This window comes from Lepus europaeus, chromosome 18 (assembly GCF_033115175.1).
Source record: "Lepus europaeus isolate LE1 chromosome 18, mLepTim1.pri, whole genome shotgun sequence".
Taxonomy (NCBI): domain Eukaryota; kingdom Metazoa; phylum Chordata; class Mammalia; order Lagomorpha; family Leporidae; genus Lepus; species Lepus europaeus.
The window spans coordinates 35,248,013-35,265,868 of record NC_084844.1 but is presented as its reverse complement, the minus strand read 5'-3'; the positions used below and the strand labels follow the sequence as shown (position 1 = coordinate 35,265,868).

At 41.4% G+C, this 17,856-nt stretch overlaps 1 protein-coding gene across 1 annotated transcript in view; it reads right to left on the bottom strand.

Moving 5' to 3' along the window:
- INTS2 (integrator complex subunit 2) overlaps nt 1–17,856 on the bottom strand; it is a 67,463-nt gene continuing 49,607 nt past the window's right edge. The window contains 9 exon segments of the mRNA XM_062215822.1: nt 1–1,974; nt 1,977–2,048; nt 2,155–2,331; nt 4,181–4,286; nt 4,748–4,855; nt 5,150–5,401; nt 6,922–7,120; nt 11,446–11,571; nt 15,841–16,042. Of these exon segments, the coding sequence (XP_062071806.1) occupies nt 1,880–1,974; nt 1,977–2,048; nt 2,155–2,331; nt 4,181–4,286; nt 4,748–4,855; nt 5,150–5,401; nt 6,922–7,120; nt 11,446–11,571; nt 15,841–16,042 (1,337 nt within the window). The 3' untranslated portion in view covers nt 1–1,879.

Genomic DNA, 17,856 nt, shown 5'->3' with positions numbered 1-17,856 from the left:
TTAATAAAGAATATGAATGTTTATAAGTCAATATGCAAAATAGCTGCACACATCTGTTTTCACTTGAATAAAAAAATCACATTGTGACAAATTTTATAACCTTAACTTAAAATACAGGAATATTAACATTTACTAATGTATTTACATATTTTATTTACATCATCAACAAATCTGATGAAAAACAGCATGTTATTATTTTCACACAGCAGGTTTTGACCGGTCTTGAAAAACTGGTCCATGAAATCTGCACTGCACGTAGTTAGAAAACATACTTGAGCCCCTTCAGACTCCGGGGCACCTATTCACATAAAGAACTGCAAAGTACTGCAACAGAGCAAACAGGAGCGGCTGTGTCTGCTCTTCAGGGACTACAAAACGGCCTTGTTCCAAAATAGGAAAATCCTTGTGGGATTTTTTTTTTAGCATGTATGTTTTTCACATCAAAATTACTTAATTGAACATTAAACATCTAATAAAAAGTTATAAATATCCCTACCACATATGATATTATGCACTTCATGATTTGAAACAGCTACAAACTCGTTCCTAGAGAATACCCTTGTGAGGTAGGGCCAGTAGTTAAACCCATTTTACAAAAGAGGAAAATGAGATGTGATGATTTGCTAGTGAAGTGGCTGAAGTTAAATTTAATGTTTTTCCCTTAAAAAAACACCTTCTTATCCGCCTTCCTGACTTCTTTTACAAATGAAAAGGTCTATTTTGAGTGCTGGGGGGGTGGGGGGGGGGAGTATGTAATTGAGGTATATCTCAGAGAGCAAAGGAAAGTACCATCTATGTCGGATATTTAATTTTTTTTTTAATGAGGATGATGGGTTACCTGAATGCATCTACCTAACCAATGGAAGTTACTAACAGAGGACTGCAAAATTCTTCAGCAAAACAGTATTTTCCACATTTCAATTTTTCCTGAGGTTCCAACACTGTGTATATTTTCTCAAAGATGTTCTCAAAGTAAACGTGAATTATAGTCATGATGACAAGCCAAAAGCTCTTTAATCCAGTGAGTCTTATTGCTCTAAATCTCATTTAATTTGATATATATTTCCGTCCTCTGAGCATTAGATAAGTTAATAAAGCATTACAAAAATAAATTAAAAAAAAAACTAAATGAGACCTCCTTTCAGGCTCTTCTTTGCACAGGTGTTTCTGTAAACACTTTTAAACCGGTTTCTTAAAATTCCAAATTATTCAAGTATTTCTTTAAACTTATGGCTTCATATATTAGTAAAAACTGAAGCAAATATGTAAAATCTTTAAATCCCCCTCCGTAATTCTATGAAATCATTTACAAAAGCTACTTGCCTTTTTAAAGCCTTCACAATACTGTTTCTTAAGAACTAGAGTTCCATTATTATCATTATTACTTGCGTTGCAAGTCTCTGAGATTTCTGAGTATTTAACTCCTAATTTCTCCTGAATTCTCCTTTTCCTTGATCCCATTTTCTCCCTCCCATCATTCCATCTTTGACATCCTGTGTTACAAACTCACAGTTAAAATAAACAGTAGGGCTACCCAATAGACTCATTTTTATAAGAAATTAAATTAAAGGCATGGCAGTCTTTCTTCACTTCAAAAGCTAAATACAAGGCCAAATTCCATTTCAGTACAGTTCCTTAAGTGTGCTCCCAATGGAAAAAAGCCCAGCTGCTACAATATAAACATACCAGCAAAGGAGATCCAAAGACGTGCCAATCAAATACAAGCAAGCATAATTCTCTTAAATTGTATGCATGTGGAACTGAATCATTTAGTGATTCCAAGACATTACTGTTTCCATTCAGTTTAAAGTTGTATAAGATGCAGATTCATATTGGGTATATGCAGCAAACGGCTTCAATTTTTTGTTTTAATTTTTTTCTAAATTCCACTAACACTCATGTTTATTATTTCAATTATTGTGCTTTCAATACAATGACAGAGCTGCACATCAGGATCCATACTTCCAGTGTCCTGGATCCATTTTTATAAGATGGATCTTTACAGATTCGAGACCATCCACTTGGCTTCTCCTTTATTTGCTGAAGACCTAAAAACATTAGGAATGAAAAACAAATTAAGACATGAAAACTACAAGGGAATTTGGTTTTCTTGTTTGAGATATTAAGATAAATCTTGAAAATGATAGCACTTACGTGTAATAATTGGATCGATGTCTCTTGTCTGAGTGGCAACATCAGAGGCACAAACTTGCCCTATTTGGATGAGCAAAGACATTATATCCTCATAAAGTGGAGGAAATGCTCTACAAAAAGAGACCAAACTTGGCAGAGTTGGCATGAAAAAGGCATACCGCTTCGCCTGTGTTAAAACTGTTGGAAAGAAACAAAACAGAATTTTTTATTTTAGATATTCAATGCAGACGGCCCACTTAAATACTAAGTCCATGCTAGAATCACTAAGTTTTCTATGGATCAGCCAGCCCCTGCCTTCCAAAAGCTGACAATCTAGCAGCAACATTCTAGAAATCAATTCCTATTTTGCCCAAACACTATCATAAGTGCATAACATGCATACTTTCATTTAATTTTCTTATAAGATACCCATTTTACATTTGAGAAAACTCTTAAAGCTTAGAGAGATTAATAAAATTGTTTAAGGTCACACAGCCAGTTAGTGGCAGAGGTAGGATTACATGCAGATAGTATAAACTCTTTTTTTTTTTTTTTTTTTTTTTTTTTTAAACAGGCAGAGTGGACAGTGAGAGAGAGAGAGGGAGAAAAACAGAGAGAAAGTCTTGCATTACCATTGGTTCACCCTCCAATGACCACTGCAGCCGGTGCGCTGCAGCCGGCGCACCGCACTGATCCGAAGCCAGGAGCCAGGTGCTTCTCCTGGTCTCCCATGGGGTGCAGGGCCCAAACACTTGGGCCATCCTCCACTGTACTCCCGGGCCACAGCAGAGAGCTGGACTGGAAGAGGGGGAACTGGAACAGAATCCAGTGCCCCGACCGGGACTAGAACCCAGTGTGCTGGCGCCGCAGGCAGAGGATCAGCCTATTGAGCCACGGCACTGGCCATAAACTCCTAACCACTACAAATTATTACAATATGAAGCATATACAAAGGAAAGAAAATCAACAGAGTATTATGGGAACACTGAGAAAGAATACTAAGTTATAAGTCATAACTTTAAAGGAATGAATTATAGTTCACATAGTTTGAAGTAGTTTATTTTCATACCATTTTACTCTATAAACCAGAAGGTGATTAAAATCTTAGGATATGTTTTAGAACTTCAGGAAACAACAAATATATTTATCTTACAGATGTACATTATCTACATATCTATATGATTATATTTTTCTAGAACTCTGATCATTTGCAATAAATCATAACTTGTTTTCTACTGACATACTGAGAAAGTAGATTTATATTGTTCATATATATATATTCATCAACAAAAGAAAAGTTGTCTATCCACCTCTTCTATACTACAACTCACATTTTACAATATATATATTTTCAAATGAAGAATAATTCAAAATGAGAATAATTCAAAATTCAAAACATGTTATGAATGACAGGGCTGGCATTGTGGCACAGCGCGTTAAGCTTCCACCTTCGACACCTGTATCCCATATAGGTACCAGTACAACTCCCAGCTGCTCCACTTCTGAACTAGCTCCATGCTAATGCACCTGAGAGGACAGCAGAGGATGGTCCAAGTGCTTGGGCCCCTGCCACCCAAAAGGAAGAGCCAAATGAGACTAGAGGCTCCTGGCTGCTAGCTTCAGCCTGGCCCAGCCCCCAGTCGCCAATACCCTCAGAAAATATATGCATTAATTTAGGGGCCAGCATTGTAACACAGCAAGCTTAGCTGCTGCCTGCAATGCCAGCATCATATATCAGCACTGGTTCAAGTCCCAGCTGCCCCACTTCCAATCCAGCTCCATGCTAATGCAATTGGGAGGGCAGCAGAGGATGGTCCAAGTGCTTGACCCCTGCCACCCAAGTAGGAGACTCAATAGAACCCCAGTCTTCACTTCCATGTGGATCAGCCCAGCATTGCAACCAGCAGATAAAGACCCCTCTCTCCCTCTCTTTTTCTTCTCTCCAAACAAATAAATCTTTAAACAAAAGCAAAAAAGAAAAAAAAATAAAATATATGTACAAGTTTATTTTAGAAGATTTTTTTATTGATTATGATTGGCTACCAACCTGTTAGCAAAGTTCCCATGACATTGACAGCTAAACGAGCCACACTAAGTGACTTTGGTAATGCATACTGGATACATAAATGAGAAAGTAACTGGATGGCAAATATCTGTAATAAAAAATACAAATATTATGTTTTTATATCTTTAAATAATACAAATTCTAATTTTTTTTTTTTTTTTTGACAGGCAGAGTAGACAGTGAGAGAGAGAGAAAGAGAAAAAGGTCTTCCTTTTGCCGTTGGCTCACACTCCAATGGCCACCACGGCCATTGTGCTGTGGCCAGCGCATCGTGCTGATCCAAAGCCAGGAGCCAGGTGCTTCTCCTGGTCTCCCATGCGGGTGCAGGGCCCAAGCACTTGGGCCATCCTCCACTGCACTCCCGGGCCATAGCAGAGAGCTGGCCTGGAAGGGGGGCAACCGGGATAGAATCCGGCACCCTAACAGGGACTAGAACCTGGTGTGCCGGCACCGCAAGGCAGAGGATTAGCCTATTGAGCAGCGGCGCTGGCCTCTAAAATGTTTTATTAACAGATAAAAATTTTCCAAAAGTACCAAAATGCTCATTACCTGTTTTTCAAGTTCTGGCTGTGCAATAAGCTCAGGAATAAAATCCAGACAGATATGCATAGATGGAATACCTGCGACTGTCAGAGGCAAAAGTTCACATGGATAACCCTATCTCAACAAGAAAGGGAAGAAATCAGAAACAAAATATAAGGTAATTACAGACAAAATACAAACAAAGATTTCACTTCCTTATTCTTACTCAGAATACACAATGTCCTACATAGAGTAATTATTTGAATAAGTTTTAGGTTGAAAAAAATCTCTAAAAATCTAGAATTTTTCCCATATTTCAGAAGATCGTGATCACTGCGTTATCTCTAAAGTATCCCTATTAATTTTGTAATTCATAGCCCTCAAGAAAAATAAATCTCAACCACCAGGCATCACCCTTTGAAAACAGACCTGAAAGTGAACAAGCTTAGCAATGTTAGGATCTGCAATGTACATTTGGTGCAACAGACAACAGATAAGGCACTGAACTTCTCGAAGGTTACAGAGCAAATTGTCTTCTCCTTCTTCAGTTCCTTTACTTGGAGTGCTGGTGGTAATAACACTTTGAACATTCCTTAGCAAGCTGTCTGGATTCACACCCTTTGCTTTCTCCTCTTCAGTAGGTAAACAAATCTCTAAGAGAATCTGGACAGCTGCACTATCCTACAAGGAAATAAAACACAGTGAATAGAAAACATTTTTGAGAAACTGTTTAAAAACAAATCTGATTTTGTTTTCACATGAACAGAATGATAAAATAACTAGTTGCTTAAGCAGACATACAAAGAGGTAGTTCTAAGAGCAGAACTGAGCAATTTATAGAGCAGTAGTCTTTGATGGGTCAAGAACTCCTCAAGAATCTGAAGAAAATTATTCACTCTGTCCTCATGAAAATCAGCACACGTAAAAAAACTATTATGGATGGGGCTGGCACTGTAGCATAGAAGCTAAAGCCACGGCCTGCAGTGTCAGCATCCCATATGGACACCAGTTCAAGTCCTGGCTGCTCTACTTCAGATTTAACTCTCTACCACAGCCTGGGAAAGCAGTGGAAGATGGCCCAAGTCCTTGGGCCCCTACACCCACAGGGAAGACCCTGTGGCTCTTAGCTTTGGATCAGCTCAGCTCCGGCTGTTGTGGCCATTTGGGGAGTGAACCATCGGATGGAAGAGCTCTCTCTCAGTAATTCTTTCAAGTAAGTAAATAAAATATTAAAAAAAAAAAAAAAAAAAAAACTATTTTGGGGCCAGCATAGTGGTGTAGTGGATTAAGCCACCACCACCAACACCAGCGTCCCATATAGGCAGCGTTTGGGGAGTGAACCAGAAGAAAGACCTCTCTCTCTCTCTCTCTCTCTACCTTTCTGTAACTCTTTCAAACAAGTAAAAATAAATCTTTTTTTTTTTTTTAAAGGAGTGGAGCAGCTGGAACTTGAACTGGTACCCATATGGGATGCTAGTACTGCAGGCAGTGGCCCCCTCTGCTGGTTTAAATGTGTTCACATTTTTTAAAAGATTTATTTATTATTAATTTGAAAGGCAGAATGACAGCAAGAGAAGGAGAAATAGAGAATGATTGTCTAACCTCTGGTACCACAGCACCAGCCCCCTTGTATTTTGTTAAAATATAAATCTCATCTAAGTGGCTATTAAATTTTTATCATGATGATTATTCATGCTTAAAATGTTAAAAAAGAGTATCATGAAGATTAGTCCACGGGGTATTCAGAAGCAACGTAACAGCATTATTCTGTCATAGATTCTGTAATAAAAGGAATGCGCAATATGTTACTGATGTACATGGAAGGGATAATATGCCTCCTATTTAACTGTTTTCACTAACAGGAAACCTTTTACTCTTTTTGACTGAATTTTAGTTGGGTTTCTACCACTCACATGGGAAACCTGACTAGGCTCCAAGACTTCCATCACAGGAAGTAAGTCAGTGGATGGGGTTTCTCTGTCTCTATCTGTCTCTTGCTACTTCTCTCTGTGCCTCTGTCTAGGGGGAGGGGAGATAAGATGAGGGGAGGGGAGAAGGGGGAAGGGAGGAGAGGGGAGGAGAAGATAGAGGTAGGGGAGGAGGGGGGAAGAGGGGAGAGAGGCAAGGGGAGGGGAAGAAAGAAGGAAGGAAGGAAGAGTTATATTATTATCAATAATTAATTTTACTTTAGTAAAACTTACCTGAGCAGCCAATAATGCATTTTTCAATTCTTCCCTGGTAACTTCTGGGGCATCAGCCTGTCCAACTAAACCTATTGTATTATTCGGGGACGGCCTATCTTGCTCTGCTGTTTCCTTCAGATGAGCACTAAGGTAGGCTTTAGACGCAAGAAGATATCCATTCAACATGTGCAGAGTAATATCCATTAGTGGGGGGCATCTAAACAAGAAGAAAAGAAAAATGTATAATAAAGAATATAAATTTGCAAATTAACCAAAATATGACAAATCTGATTTAAGTCATTAAAACCCTGAACAGCACATCATAATAAGTTTTCTCATGGAAAAATTCATTCTCTAAAGTAACATTTGCTATTATTTCTCATTCTGTATATGTGAAGATTACATAGTCTTACCCATCTCACCTTATCAGTTAAAATCAAATTATCTGTAAGCTTTAGAGAAAAGACATTCCCTTTTTCTTCTGTAGAAAAAAAAAGTTCTGTTTCCAGCAAAACTCTCAGAAATGAACCCATAAAGCAGTCCTTAAGGAGTCATACTATGGACAGGAATCTACACCACTGATTAAAGCACCCACGTCCCACATCAGAGTAACTGGGTTTCATAACAAGCTTTGGATCCTGACTCCAGTTTCATGCTAACCTGGGAAGGCAGCAGTGATGGTTCAGTAGCTGAGATTCCGTCACACACATGGAAACCTGGATTGGACTCCAGGTTCAATATATGGCATTTGAATTGCAAACCACTGGATACTAGTGCTGTCTCTCTATTTCTCTGTCTCCATCTCTCTCTCCTTCACCTCTCAAATGTTTTTTAAAGAGGCATATTCTGGAGCCACTGTTGCAGCATAGCAAGTTAAGCCACAGCCTAAAACACCAGCATCCCACATGAGTGCCAGTTTGTGTCCCAGCTGCTCCACTTCTGATCCAGCTTCCTGGCAATGCACATAGCAAAGCAACAGAAGATGATGGGAGACCTAGAAGAAGCTCCTGGCTTCTGGCTTTAGTCCGGCCTAGTCCCAGCTGTTGCAGCCATCTGAGGCATAAACCAGCAAATGGAAGATCATTCTTACTCTGTCTCTCCCTCTCTAACGCTGTCTTTCATATAAATAAATAAATCTGTTTTATTTAAAAAAGAGAGGTATAGGCCGGCGCCATGGCTTAACAGGCTAATCCTCCTCCTTGCGGCACCGGCACACTGGGTTCTAGTCCCGGTCGGGGCGCCGGATTCTATCCCGGTTGCCCCTCTTCCAGGCCAGCTCTCTGCTATGGCCCGGGAAGGCAGTGGAGGATGGCCCAAGTGCTTGGGCCCTGCACCCGCATGGGAGACCCGGAGAAGCACCTGGCTCCTGGCTTCGGATCAGCGAGATGCGCCGGCCGCAGTGGCCATTGGAGGGTGAACCAACGGCAAAAAGGAAGACCTTTCTCTCTGTCTCTCTCTCTCTCACTATCCACTCTACCTGTCAAAATAAATAAATAAATAAAAATTTTAAAAAAAAAGAGGTATATTCTATTACTGATAAGATGGAAACTAGAATAAATATTCTTTCTATTCCTGTTTCTTCTTTGGAGTAAAACAACGATGTATTCCATGAGTGATTCATCCACTTAACATAAAAGCATGTCACTAAGCCTCTGTTTTCTCATTAATAAAACAGGTACACAGGCCGGCACCGTGGCTCAACAGGTTAATCCTCCACCTTGCGGTGCCGGCACACTGGGTTCTAGTCCCGGTTGGGGCGCCGGATTCTATCCCGGTTGCCCCTCTTCCAGGCCAGCTCTCTGCTATGGCCCGGGAAGGCAGTGGAGGATGGCCCAAGTGCTTGGGCCCTGCACCCGCATGGGAGACCAGGAGAAGCACCTGGCTCCTGGCTTCGGATCAGTGTGATGCGCCGGCCGTGGCGGCCATTGGAGGGTAAACCAACGGCAAAAAGGAAGACTTTTCTCTCTGTGTCTCTCTCTCTCACTATCCACTCTGCCTGTCAAAAAAAAAAGGAAAAAAAAAAAAAAAAGGAAAAAAAAAAACACGTACACAGTTATTCATTCCTCAAAGGCTCTTCTATTTTTATTTCATCTAAATTTAATCTGTAAGAATCTTAGAGGAAGACTTTGAGACTAAATTCAGATGAGATAAAAACAGATATGCATTAACTATAAAAAAAGGAAACAAAGAAGAAAAATTAGTAACAATTAGAATTTTAAATGTCATGCCCTTAGATAAATCTAGAAATTCCACTTCTTCTTATCACAGAGAGAACCACAATGTATGCATTAATAGCATTATAGCTGTGTTAATAACTGACATACTGGAAATCATGTAAATGGCCATTAATATGTCAATGGTTAAATAAACCATGGCAATGCTTCCCAAAACTGAAGAATCACCTAGAGTGCTTATTTAAAAATTATTCTCAAATTTAACCAATTTGAAGCAGTCTCCAAAGGACAGGCCTGGCACACAATACAAGTACATGGAACAGCAGCAGGCAGAACTATGCATACTGATATGAAAAACATATTAAGCATAGTAAGTATAAATAATAATAATAGTAATATGCCTACAGGGGCCAGCACTATGGCATAGTGGGCTAAGCCATGGCCTATAGTACCAGCATCCCATATAGGCACTGGTTTGAGTCCCGGCTACTCCACATTTTTAAGATTTATTTATTTGGAAGGCAGAGTTACAGAAGGAAAGGCAGAGGGAGAGACAGAGAGAAAGGTCTTCCATCCGTTGGTTCACTCCTCAAATGACCTCAATGGCCAGAGCTGGACCAATCTGAAGCCAGAAACCAGGAACTTCTTCCTGGTCTCCCATATGGGTGCAGGGGCCCAAGCCCTTAGGCCATCTTCTACTGCTTTCCCAGGCCATAGCAGGGAGCAGGATCAGTGGAACACCCGGGACACAAACCAGTGCCCATATGGGATGCTGGCATTGCAGGTGGCAGTTTTACCCGCTGTACCACAGTGCCGGCCCAAGCTCCACTGGGAAAGCAAGGGAGGATGGCCCAAGTGCTTGAGCCTCTGCACCCATGTGTGGGACACAGAAGCTCTAGGCTACTGGCTTCAAACCAACCCAGCTCCGGCCATTGCAGCCATTTGAGGAGTAAACTAGCAGATGGAAAACGTCTCTTTCTCTGTCTCTCCATCTCTCTCTAACTCTGCCTTTTAAATAAATAAATCTTAAAATAATAACAATGCCTACACTACAGTACTACTAAAATTTTTTAAACCACCCAAACCAAAAAAAGTTGAAATTTCTATTTATAAATTTCTAAGTACATACAAAAGCAAAGCTATCTATTAACCACTATAACAAAGTTTCTTTTGGAGATGGGACTGGGATTGGGGCAAAAGGCCAAGGAAGAATTTTGTTTTAGCAGTGTCAGCATGAGATATAAGAAGAAGACTTTACTGAACATCTCCTCTTTTTGTTCATCTCCTTAGACATTATGAAATATTTACTTATTAACATAGAGGATTACTTCTGAAAGTGCATGCTACATGGAATTAAGACATTTATTTTGGTGCAATTTTTTGAAATTCATGCAAATAAGGGGAATTCAAAAATCTCATGAAAAGGGGGCAAGTGTTGTGACACAGTATTCAAGATGTTGCTTGAGGGGCCAGCACCATGGTGTAACGGGTAAAAGCCATCGCTGCAGTGCCAGCATCCCATATGGGCGCTGGTTCATGTCCTGGCAGCTCCACTTCCGATCCAACTCCCTGCTATGGCCTGGGAAAGCAGCAGAAGATGGCCTAAGTCCTTGGGCCCCTACACCCTTGTGGGAGACCTGGAAGAAGCTCCTGGCTTCAGATCAGCGCAGTTTTCAGCTGTTGCAGCCAACTGGGGAGTGAACCAGAGGAAGAAAGATCTCTCTCTCTCTCTCTCTCTCTTTCTCTCTGTGTTAACTCTGACTTTAAAATACGTTGCTGAGACACCTGCATCTCACATAGGAGGGCTGAGTTCAAGTCTCTGCTCTGATTCTGATCCAGCTTCTTGGGAGGTGGCAGGTAATGGCTCAGATACTTAAGTTCCTGTCACCATATGGGAGACCTGGTTAGAATTCTATGCTGCTGGCCTCAGCCTGGCCCAGCCTCAGCTCTTATAAGCGTTTGGGGAGTGAGTCAGTGATGGAAGATCTCTCTGTTTCTGTTTCTTTCTCAGTCTCTCTCTCTCTCTCTCTCTCTCTCTTCTCTCTCTCTCTGTTATTCTGCCTTTCAAATAAATAAATAAATAAAACTTTTTTTAAATTCTCGAAAAATACTATGGAAAAACCATGTAGGATTTCAAAATTGTCTTATACCACAATAAATTTATCATTTAATTCCACTTTTTCATGAACTTTTTGAAGTAGTTCATGAACATACTAAAAAATAAATAAAAGACAAAAAATCACACAGGTCATGTTACCTAGTTATCTGCAAAGACATTAAAACACAGTTTAAACTGAATTTCTTACATTTTTTTTTCACTCTCCAAAGTATAGCTCCATAACAAAATTGAAACTCATACGGCACATACCTATGAACCCTCTGATCACACCGTAGGACAATGAGAGGATCGATCATCAGGTCATTCTGAGTATACTTTTGCTGTCGTACAAACTTTATCGAAGGCTGAAGTGCATTAACTGTCATTACCCACAACCTGATGAAAAAAAAGATTACATATTCAAAACAGCTATATTATAACTGAAATTTGTAGCCATCCAGTTGTTTCTATTTTAGCAACTTAATATTCAGGTAAAAAATTAGAAAACAAGTATGAATAAACCAGGAAAAGTGAAAAATTACAGCTATCTAATTCATTATTGCATCTCTGAAACAAATGAAGACAAAACAGTAAACACACAGTAGTCTCAAAAATATTCATCGCTGGAACCGGCACTGTGGCATAATAGGTAAAGACGCTGCCTGCGAAGCCAACATCCTGTATGGGTGCATGTTCGAGTCCCAGCTGCTATACTTCAAATCCAGCTCTCTGCTGTGGCCTGAGAAAGAAGCAGAAGATGGCCCAAGTCCTTGGGATCCTGCACCCGCCTGGGAGACCCAGAAGAAGCTCCTGGCTCCTGGCTTCTGGCTTTGGATTGGCACAGCTCCGGCCACTGAGGCCATTTGGAGAGTAAAACCAGTGGATGGAAGACTTCTCTCTCTCAGGGCTGGCACCATAGGTTAATCCTCCGCCTGCGGTGCCAGCATCCCACATGGGTGCTGTAGATTCTAGTCTCGGCTGCTCCTCTTCCAATCCAGTTCTCTGCTATGTCCTGGGATAGCAGTAGAAGATGGCCCAAGTGCTTGGGCCCTTGCACCCACATGGGAGACCAGGAAGAAGCACCTGGCTCCTGGCTTCGGACTGCGCAGCACGCCGGCCATAGCAGCCATTTGGGGAGTGAACCAACGGAAGGAAGACCTTTCTCTCTGTATCTCCCTCTCAGTTTGTAACTCTCTCTTTCAAATAAATAAATAAAAATCTTAAAAAAAAAAAAAAAAGAAAAGACAAGACTTCTCTCTCTTTGCTTCTGCCTCTCCGTAACTCTGCTTTTCAAATAAATAAATAAATCGGCCGGCGCCGTGGCTCAACAGGCTAATCCTCCGCCTTATGGCGCCGGCACACTGGATTCTAGTCCCAGTCGGGGCACCGGATTCTGTCCCGGTTGTCCCTCTTCCAGGCCAGCTCTCTGCTATGGCCCGGGAAGGCAGTGGAGGATGGCCCAAGTCCTTGGGCCCTGCACCCGCATGGGAGACCAGGAGAAGCACCTGGCTCCTGGCTTCGGATCAGCGCAGTGCGCCGGCCGCGGCAGCCATTGGAGGGTGAACCAATGGCAAAGGAAGACCTTTCTCTCTCTCTCTCTCTCTCTCTCACTGTCCACTCTGCCTGTCAAAAATTTAAAAAATAAATAAATAAATCTTTAAAAAAAATTCACTGCTGTAATGGAATAATCATAACACAGAAAATTAAAATTAATACCTCAGCTACAAAACACTTGCTCTATGACTGTAAGTCATTAAACCTGTCTGAACTGTTCATCTGCAAATGAAATAATACTTATCCAAACACTGGAAACAGCATCTGCCCTCAGAATGTAAGCCATTAATTTATATTTATCATCACAGTCTCAATATGAAATACTACTTTGAAATTAGATAATAACAAATAATAAAAGTGGTTACTAAACTGATATACAACAGAATAACTAAGCGAACTATCAATATGGAGGTTACCTGATCTATCACAGTGAAGTCCAAGAGCCCACCAGTCTTACCTCACACATAAAACTCACTCATAAATATCAACGAACAGCCAAGAATCAGCAGACATTCAAAGAATGCTTTGATTTGACACAGCTTAAAATATAAAAACTGAAAAAACAAAAACTCCAAAGAAATGGAAAACATAAGGATCAGAAGAAAAAAATTTTAAAAAAAACACAGCTATTATTAATATCCTTAAACAACAGAACAATTCATAAATAAAACTGGAGGTAGTTAAAACTATTCAGGAGAAATGGCGCTGTGGATGGTGGGTCAAGCCGCCACCTGCAACGCCAGCATTCCATATGGGCTCCAGTATGAGCCCCAGCAGCTGCTTTTCCAATCCAGCTCCCTGCAAATGGCCTGGGAAAAGCAGTGGAGGATTGCCCAAGTGTTTGAGCCCCTGCCACTCACATGGAAGACACAGAAGAAGCTGATCCGATGGCAGGAGCCAGGTGCTTAACCTGGTCTCCCATGGGGTGCAGGGCCCAAGGACCTGGGCCATCCTCCACTGCACTCCCGGGCCACAGCAGAGAGCTGGCCTGGAAGAGGGGCAACCGGGACAGAATCCGGCACCCCGACCGGGACTAGAACCCGGTGTGCCGGCGCCGCAAGGCGGAGGATTAGCCTAGTGAGCCGCGGCGCCGGCCCCAGATGCTCTGTTTCTGATGCAGCTCCCTGCTATGTACGGAGACAGCAAGATGATGACTCAAGTACCTGGGACCCTGCCAATTAAATGGCAGACCCCAGTGGAGTTCTTGGCTCCTGATTTCAACCTGGGCCAATCCCAGCTGTTGCAGCCATTGAGGGAGTGAACCAGCAATGGAAAATTCTCTCTCTCTCTTCCTTTCAAATAAATACATAAATAAATCTTTAAAAGAAATAAATAGGGGTAGGCATCATGGCACAGTGGGCTAAGCTGCCACTTTGGATACCCATATCCCACATTAAAGTGCTGGTTCAATTCTCTGCCTCATCCTCACTCTCAATCACTGAATTTCAAGTAACTTTTTTTTTTTTCCTAAATCTCAGATAAATCAAATTCAGTATTCCAAATTTTTAGATATGAACAGGTGTCAAGGATGCAATCAGCAGAGATCCAATGACCAAAGAAGTTCTCCAAATATTGCTGGATATTGGAACCACCTAGAGAATATTTTCAAGAATACTGATGGTGTTGGCACTGCAGCACAGTAGGTTAAAGCCCCAGCCTGCAGCACCAGCATCCAATGTGGGCTGTTCCACTTCCAACACAGCACACTGCTAATGTTCCTGGGAGAGCAGTGGAGAGTGGCCCAAGTCCTTGGGTCCCTGCATCTACATGGGAGACCCACAGGAAGCTCCTGGCTTCAGATAGGATCAGCTCCAGCCATTTGGGGAGTGAACTAGCGATGGAAGACCTCTCTCCCTCTCTCTGTTTCTACCTATCTCTGTTCCTCTTTCAAATAAATAAAATAAATCTTAAAAAAAAATACTACTACTACTGATGCATCACTCCATACACAGAAATTCTGATTTAATTGTCAAAACTTCTAATCCCCAGGTAATTTTATATGCATCAAAAATTAGAACCACTGATTTGATGTAAGATGCAATGGTGGGAGCTAGTGTTATGGCAGGTTAAGCCTCCACCTGTGATACTGGCATCCTATATGGGTACTGGTTCAAGACCTGGCTGCTCTACTTCTGATCCAACTTCCTGCTAATGCACCTGGGAAGCAGGGGAAGACAGCCCAAGTGCTTGGGTCCCTGTACCCACATAAGAGACCCAGATGAAGCTCTAGGTTCTGGGCTTAGGCATGGCCCAGCCTGGCCCATTGTGGCCATTTGGTCAGTGAACCAGTGGATGGAAGATCTCTAAAACATTCTCTTTCTCTCTAACTTTGCCTTTTAAATAAATAAAAAATAAATCTTAAACACACACACACACACACACAATGGTAATCGAAATCATAATTAGCTACAAATGACTATACATAAGAATGCCCTGGGGCCAGCTGCTCTACTTCTGATCCAGCTGTCTGCTATGGCCTAGGAAAGTAGTAGAAGTTGGCCAAGTCCTTGGGCCCCTGCACCCACATGGGAGACCTGGAGGAAGTTCCTGGCTCCTGGCTTCAGACTGGCACTGCTTCAGCCGTTGCAGCCATCTGGGGAGTAAACTAGCAGGTGGAAGATCGCTCTCTCTCTGCCTGTCCTTCTCTCTCTGTGTAACTCTTTCAAATAAATAAATCTTTAAAAAAAAAAAAAAAAAAAAAAAAAAAAAAAGGAAGAAAGAAAACCAGAGCTTGACCATGGATAGGGCAAATTTAAAAAAAAAAAAAAAAGAACGCTCTATTAAAGAATTTGGAAATACTTTAAGGTTTCTTCTATTTCGTAAGATGAAATTTATGTTTTTCATTATATTATGCTCTTAGAATTGTGTCTATAAATCACACTGAATCTGCTAAAAAACAATTAAAAATTAAAACTAAAAATTTTAAAAAGTAAAAAATGTTTACTCTTTTCCTTACTGTTATAACAACTCTTTTACTAGTAGTCTTTAAAAAGGAGATATGTTAACATAAGCAACCTCATGAAAATTTTCTTTCAACAATTAAGTTTATATTTTTGCATATTATCACCACTATACATTTATCTACCACATGTAACAATGGACTGAACTTACCTTCTAGGCATCACAGTATTAAGAACCATCCATAATTTATTGACTGTTTGGAGAATTCTCCGTGGGACACCTGAATTCAATAGCTGATTCATGTTGGATGTTAATACTTCCGCATATGGTATAAGTTCACTAGCAGACAGTAGAGTCAAATGTTCTATAATCTGCATCACTTGTGTGTGACTTACTGGAACAGCTGAAAATGCTAAAAAAGAAAACAAATTTAACAATCAATCTAAATTCCATAAACTTTACCAAGGAGGGAGTAATATTGCTCTCTCAGACCAAAGGCAAAATAAATCAAGAAAACTGCTAAAAAGCAAAACTTTCAATCCTAGCTATAGTAGTGACTCAACTTAAAATAAGGGTTGTAAGAAAAATTTATGGAAGAACAGCTGTTCTTTAATAAAGGACAAAAATTTTTAAGAGATATTTATTTATTTATTTATTTGAAAAGCAGTTACAGAGAGAGAAGGAGAGACAGACCCACTATCTACTGGTTCACTCCCAAAATGGCCACAACAGCCAGGGCTGGGCCAGGCCAACGCCAGAAGCCAGGAGCCAGAAGTTTCATCCGGTCTCCCATGTGTATGCAGAGGCCCAAGGACATGGGCCATCTTTTACTGCTTTCTCAGGCCATTAGCAGGGAGCTGGATTGGAAGTGGAGTAGCTGGGACTCGAACTGGCACCCATACAGGATGCCAGTGCTGCAGGCAATGGCTTTACGTGCTACACCACACCACCAGCCCCAAACAAAAATATTTTTTAAATCCCATCAGTGCCCTGAAGATCAATCTTATTTTCATGGTGATTCAGGCTAACTTTAAAGAGAGGACGGTGGGAGGGGGCCGGCACTATGGAGTAGTGGATAAAGTTGCCGCCTGCAGTGCTGGCATCCCATATGGGCACTGGTTTGAGTCCCAGCTGCTCCACTTCTTATCCAGCTCTCTGCTATGGCCTGGGAAAGCAGCGGAGGATGGCCCAAATCCCTGGGCCCCTGCGCCCATGTAGGAGACCCAGAGGAGGCTCAAGGCTACTGGCTTCGTTCAGATCGGTGCAGTTCCAGCTAATGCAGCCAACTGAAGAGTGAACCAGCAGATGCAGAGCTCTCTCTCTCTCTCTCTCTCTCTCTCTCTGTAACTCTGACTTTCAAATAAATAATTAAATCTTAAAAAAAAAAAAAAAAAAAAAGAGGATGGTGAGGCCAGTGCTGATCCGGCTTCCCTGAGAAAGCAGAGGAGGGCCCAAGTGTTTGGGCCTCAGCAACCAACAAGGGAGATCCAGGTGAAACTCCAAGATCCCTGGCTTGCACTTGGCCCAGCTCTAGCCATTGTGGCCATTTGGGGAGTGAACCAGTGGATGGAAGATTTTTCTCCATCTATCACTCATCTCTGTCACTCTGCCTTTCAAACAAATAAAATAAATTTAGAAATAAAAAGACTGAAACAGGAAAATACACCAAAGCATGGCTTTTGGTAGTTAAAACTCATTTGAAATGTTCAAACTTTTTATATTTTCCTCCAGGTGAGTGGCTCCCTTCTCAGAATGTAGGCATCCAGTAGATTGGTATTACTAAAAAATATCTAGATCTATGCTTTCCAATAGAGTAGTTACTAACCCATGTGGCTACTGAGTACCTGAAATGTAGCTAGTCCAAGCTAATGTATAATAAGCATAAAATATATACCAAATCACAAAGACTTATGTAGGGGGTAAAGCAGAAATCTCAATTTTCATATTGACTACATGATAAATTAACACTGGAGGGGTCGGCACTGTGGCATAGCAGGTAAAGCCACCTCCTGTAGTGCCAACATCCCAGCTGCTCTACTGCCCATCCAGCTCTCCGCTATGGCCTGGGAAAGCAGTAGAAGATGGCCCAAGTCTTTGGGCCTCTGCACCTACATGGGATACCTAGAAGAAGCTCCAGGCTCCCAGCTTTGGGTCCACCCAGCTACTGCCATTGTGGCCATTTGGGGAGTGAACAAGTGGGTGGAAGATCTCTCTCTCTCTCTCTCT